Here is a 5,724-nt window from a genome sequence, read left to right on the forward strand (position 1 = left end):
GAGATGGCTTGATTCACATACTGACAATCACTTTTATTCATAAGCTCAACTTCATAAAGAATTCATGAACGAATTATTTCATTTGACAAAGAATTCATGGGCTCAATGACAATCACTTCTATTCATAGGCATTTTGATAGTTCCATCAACGAAGCCTAGCTTATTTTTTGAAAGCAAGGCCATCATCATCCTCTTGCCAAGGGATGATAGTTTGGTTCATCCAACACAAAAGAAACCAGGACGAGGGAAGGATTTTCATTCGAATGTAGGAAGAAGGGACCTCCTAAATCATTAGGATCGAAGACTGCCGACTCTGTTTCTGATACAGCCGGAGAAGATTGCTAATTCGGCAAAGGAACCATCAAAGGCCTAGTTGCACTAGCAATGGGAGCAGACCATGCCATAGTTTGCGCAGATGAAGCTTAAACACCATATCAAGTTTTGAGAGGGTGAAGATCTCTACTGTGAACGGCAGCTAACTGTTTGGATGCACATGTAATCCAATTTTGTGTGTAATAAAAAGTGTTAAAAGATTTCTTTTCCTCTTGAAAACTTGTACATCAAAATATTCACTCTAACATACGGAAAAAAAAAAAAAAAAAAACCATGCAGTCAAGGCAGATTTCCGAATTCTACTAAAGGCACAACAACAATTGTTGTGTGTGTCGGCCAAAATTCATGAAATCGCAACACAATTTCACTACACTAATCACTATTATCAACAGGCAATACATGGCTTGCAATGGCCTAAATAGAATCACTTTACAACTAGAGCAGCTTGCCCTCGGCCACCACAGCTCTCCAGAGAACTAAGTTTTTGAGTTGCCATACACTGCTGCCTTTCCTATGACCAAAACTTAGAATAGCTGGAAAAAACATAAGCAGGAAAAGCTAAACTAGATTGACTCATCACACTTATGTAGCAACTTCATCAACTTCGGAATGGAAAACAAAGCTTGGAAACGTCGTAGTTATGTCCCTGCATCACAGTAAGCAACTCTCATCAATTGTAAATTGAGGTGGTTGAATCTTGCACATCTATAAATCAATGTTGTGATGAGATACCTTAAATATGGAAGCGTCATTATCTTCAGCAACGAAGGGTTTTTGGTCACAAAAGTATTCCATTCACATTTATCAATCTTTCCGTCCTGGTTCGTATCTGCCTCTAAAAATGTCTGTCCACAGAAATAATAACACATCATGCCCTATAATTTGTCACATCCAAGCACAAAAAGAGCCTAGCTAAATATACTAATTGTGTTTCCATTTTCTTAACCTATGTCCTCTATCAATAAAGCCAAAAGTCAGTAACAAGGACTACACAACATAAACACACGAGTCAAATAATTCAAATGAAATGAAAAGGCCAGAAAAGTATTGTAAGAGGAATTGAGTTCATTCATCATCATTAAATTACCTTATCCAGTATTATCTCAATGGTTTCATCAGCCAACTTCATTTCAGACTCGCACAGAAGTGCTATCAACATTTGTTTAACCTGCAAAAATTATAGATAATACAAAGGATTTAGATATACATTGCATCAAAAGCGACATAATTAACTAAAGAAGACATCATTTATGGCTTGCATAGCCATTTACAGTGACAAACTTTTCTTATGCATAGAATAAAGCAGACCAAGAATGAACTAAGTCAGAAACAAGGCCAGAAAATTATCATAAAGGGGTCATCCAACAATATATACTCCATCTATCAGGAATCAGAAAGATTAAATCACATCATGACTCATGAGGCATAAGTCACCAAGCATGCTGAGCTGGTGCATAAATTTTCATTGCATTTGTAACAAATGTTCTCTAGAACTATATATTAATTACTCCAAATCTTTGAATCAAATATTCATTACCTTTATTAAATAATTTTTTTAATGATTCGTAGATCTTGACCGCACCCCTGTATGATTCTTGAAAACTTTCAGTGAGTCATTTTTGGGGAAAGATCACGGATTGAACCTATCCGCAGAACATGATTTTTATTTTTTTTTTTCACAAACCAACCGGTATATAATTTGATGAACATATTACAAACATGGGTTTGGCCAAAAAAAAAATAGCTGGGAAGCAATAGAACTACTAGCTAAATGGGCACAAATCATTAGGCAGGGTAAGTAGTAGAAGACTACACACATCAATGCACAATCAAGAAATATCATAATGTCCTTGCAGATGCTTTGTAGCATAGCATGAGGAAAATAACAAGCATAAAAGAATCAAATACCTCTTGGCGCTCAATGAACCCTGTGCCATCCAAATCATAAAGCCTATATGAAACTGCAATAACACAGCCAAAGTCCAATTTATTTTATGTACTCAATTTTATCATAGAAATGAGAAAACAAAGTATGCTTTGTGCAGATTTATATTAGCATTTCTATTCACTCACAGTTGATCTTATCCTCTAGTGGGGCATTGGGGTGGAATACATTAAGCCCTCTAACAAAATCACCAAAATCAATGACTCCCTTTCGCTTCACATCAAAGAGGTCAAAAATCTGCAAGCAGAACCATTTTACTATGCATAAGAATGGAAACTAATATTACACAAATACAAACTCTAAACAATTACTTGAATAAGTTGTAAGATACTGAAGTTCTTTCTATGGACCTTAAAATTCTTCAATATCCATTGTAAAACTAATTTATTTAAAATAAAAAAAAAATAAAAAAAAATAAAAAAAAACATTCTTTTAAAGCATAGTGTACCATACCCGATTAGCAAAAAGGTTCTCTTTCTTTCTGTTCTTGAATAAAGCCAACTGAAACTCTTCCTGCATAAACACAACATGGTTTTCCAACATGAACTCAGAATAATATGCAATGCATTAGCCCAATGGGGGTTAAGATAGACGACTTTAACTTGTCAAAGACCACATATACGTCATGTAGCAAGCTGAAGTCTAGTAAAACTAAATCTTGTCTGAAAATTTTTCAACTCACATAAATAGCAAATAACAAATTAAAGAGAGAGAGAGAAAGGCCATAAACTCAAAAAACAGCTAACAGGATAAGTTATCAAAGATTTCCTTAAAACATTAGACACACATCATTGCTGCTTAATTATATGCTTTACAAAGAACATCATTATCAAATATGTCAATTAACAACTCACCTATCCAACTCCAATTAAAAATAAAGAATAAAAATAAAAAGAAAGTATAAGAAATGCAAACTTAGTAACAGCCTTGCCAAGAGATACTATGGGAAGATCAACTACTAAACTAATCTGACAAGTGAAAAATATCCATATAAATACTGCTGCATCTAAACCACAAGTCCACAACAATACAGGACTTAACAAGCAAGAACCTAACAGGTTATCCATATTATCAAGTAATCCCAACTCAAACAGCAAACCACAACCACATACCTTGTTTATCAACCCATCATCAATCACTGAACTGCTGATACTCTTGAACAGCTCAAATAATGCTTCCACTTCACTAACACTAACTGCAGAAAGAGAGTGGCAGACACATTGATTATTTGAATAGGAAAAAAAAAAAAAAAAGAATTCGGAAGAAAAAATAAATGTGAATATTATTGTTAATGAAAAGTAATGTCCTTGTTAAAAATATTACATTGGGCATATCAGTTCATAAATATTAACTGATAATCACCAGTTAAGCCTGAAGCTTCAACCAACAATAGACATCTTGATTCTTGAAAACTAATAATGCTATGTGCTCAAAAACATCTCAAAGTCCATTCAAAGCAGAAGAGGTGTGTGGCTCGTATTCAGTAAAATAGTAAATAAAAATGAGGAACACAAACTAGATTGTGGAACAACACTTAGATCAGCTAAGGACCAAGGTCAAAAGATGGAGATTATTACTGAGCTTAAGAAGGAAGAGATCAGAACCATTGAGACCCTCACAGAGCCGCAGGTGTGTACCATGCACAATTGCAGCACAAAGCTAGCAAGGGACTTTGTGAAACATCACAGAGAACTGACTCTCCTAGATGTGTCTAACTCAAACAGCAAATTTTCACCCATACCTCCAATTACTTGATCCACAATCCCAAACAAGCAAACCCAATACAGACAGCATAACTGTTAGAAGTCTGAAAGAAAACTTTCCCAGTTCTTCAACCCACGCAGTAATACATTTGATCAATATCCAGAGGATTCATTAATACATAACTCAATCTAGCATCTCAAACATGAAATTGACATAAATATTGCATCACCTGTGCTTGATCTATTTAACTTCAAAAAATTTTACACAAACTTCAAACCGAGCAATATTTGACCACCTTTCATATAGCTAATCAGCTAATCATATATGGGGGGAAAAAAAAAAAAGAAGCAGCAGCTTACAGGCTGTTTCGGAAGCAAGAACTACAGGGTTTTCGTGACCGGGAAACTGCTTTCTTACTGTAGACTGAAAACAACCCATCTACCGGAGTTGTGACGGAAGGAACCAAACGCTGGAGATTCGCCTAGCGCCTAGGCTTCTTCACTACAATATATCATCAAAACCATCTTAACCTTGCAAATTACAAAAGTGCAGTATTCACAAAACCAAGTATGAAACAATTAGTTATTCATGTATTAAATTACATCTTTAAAAAACAAAATAAAAAATAAAAAAGTCAACAACTATAGATTCCTCCTAAAGCGTTATGATTATATATTAAATCCAGAAGAAATTACATGTATTATGCAGGAGTACATGCCATATTATTGCGATCCCGTCCAAAATATTATTACCTTTCAATTCTTTCGCCAAATCCACCCTCATGCCCATCCCGCCCCCACCCCCAAGCCAAACTAAAAAATAAATAAATAAACAGGAAGAAAAAGAGAGAAATATTCAAAATACGAAAATAATTCATTGATGACATAAGTAAAAACTGAACGCTCTAAGGTCAAACAATGACGCAAAAGATAATACTATTTTAATTTCTCTTTCGCCTCTTTCCGATCAGCGGAATGCGCAAATCAATAAATTTTCTAGAACCTGCAGAAAATTACTACGAATCTGGCAAGGAAAAACCTTCCAATTTTTGTTTTCCAAATTTTGGGAAATTCGCTGGTTTAGGATACACGTCCGTGAAGTTGAAAACCTTCCCACACCTCCTCCCAACCCATGACCTAATTAATGAATATTCAAATAGAAAGACATACAAAGAACACAATAGGAGGACATACAAAGAACACCGGAGACTCGAAATGTACCGATGAGCAAAGTCGCCGGAAAGTTTTGCCGGATGGGCAGAGAGAATAGAGATTGGGAAATTTAGAGAGAGAGGGAGTGTGTGATGTTCAGAGAGAGGTTTATGGAGGCCTTGAGAGCCGGTGACATTTAAATGCGCGAGTACGTTGGTAATTTAGTCTTTTTAGCTACGGGCTCATATGTCCAATATGTCCTCGATGGCTGGGATTTGCTGCCCAACGGCCTTCGAATCTTCTCCGTCCAAACGGGGGAGACCAAGTTGGAAACGCTGGAGACGGACCATTTTGAAATTTGGTTAAATGCCAAACTCAGCTAGAAATTTTTTTTTTTTGAAATTATTTTTTATTTCTTACTAGTAAATTACCCATGCGATGTACGGATTAATTTTGCATATTATATATCTAAATAATAAAATTAAAGGTTAATTTATAAATAATTATAATTTATAATATTTGAGAGTATATGTTTATTTGATTATAAGATCAATGCAAAAGTATCAATAATAATATATGACTCATTTGATT

General features: G+C 35.0%; 1 protein-coding gene across 4 annotated transcripts; it reads right to left on the reverse strand.

Annotated features, from left to right (window-relative positions):
* Positions 1–516: 516 nt before the first annotated feature.
* LOC116003008 (calcineurin B-like protein 1) lies at positions 517–5,334 on the reverse strand. 4 transcript variants are annotated; one of them, XM_031243192.1, is made up of 9 exons: positions 5,203–5,334; positions 4,342–4,483; positions 3,391–3,473; positions 2,732–2,791; positions 2,407–2,515; positions 2,242–2,294; positions 1,421–1,501; positions 1,066–1,178; positions 517–979 (listed from the first exon to the last, which is right to left on the reverse strand). In XM_031243192.1, the coding sequence occupies exons 2-9, from the start codon at positions 4,418–4,420 to the stop codon at positions 916–918; spliced, it is 642 nt and encodes a 213-aa protein (XP_031099052.1). In that variant the 5' UTR covers positions 4,421–4,483; positions 5,203–5,334; the 3' UTR covers positions 517–915. The 4 variants fall into 4 exon arrangements, with proteins under 4 accessions (XP_031099052.1, XP_031099049.1, XP_031099050.1 ...); XM_031243189.1 differs by having other exon boundaries at positions 4,342–4,512; positions 5,176–5,327; XM_031243190.1 differs by having other exon boundaries at positions 5,176–5,317.
* Positions 5,335–5,724: the final 390 nt, after the last annotated feature.

The sequence above is a fragment of the Ipomoea triloba genome, chromosome 13 (genome assembly GCF_003576645.1).
Source record: "Ipomoea triloba cultivar NCNSP0323 chromosome 13, ASM357664v1".
NCBI classification, from domain to species: Eukaryota; Viridiplantae; Streptophyta; class Magnoliopsida; order Solanales; family Convolvulaceae; genus Ipomoea; species Ipomoea triloba.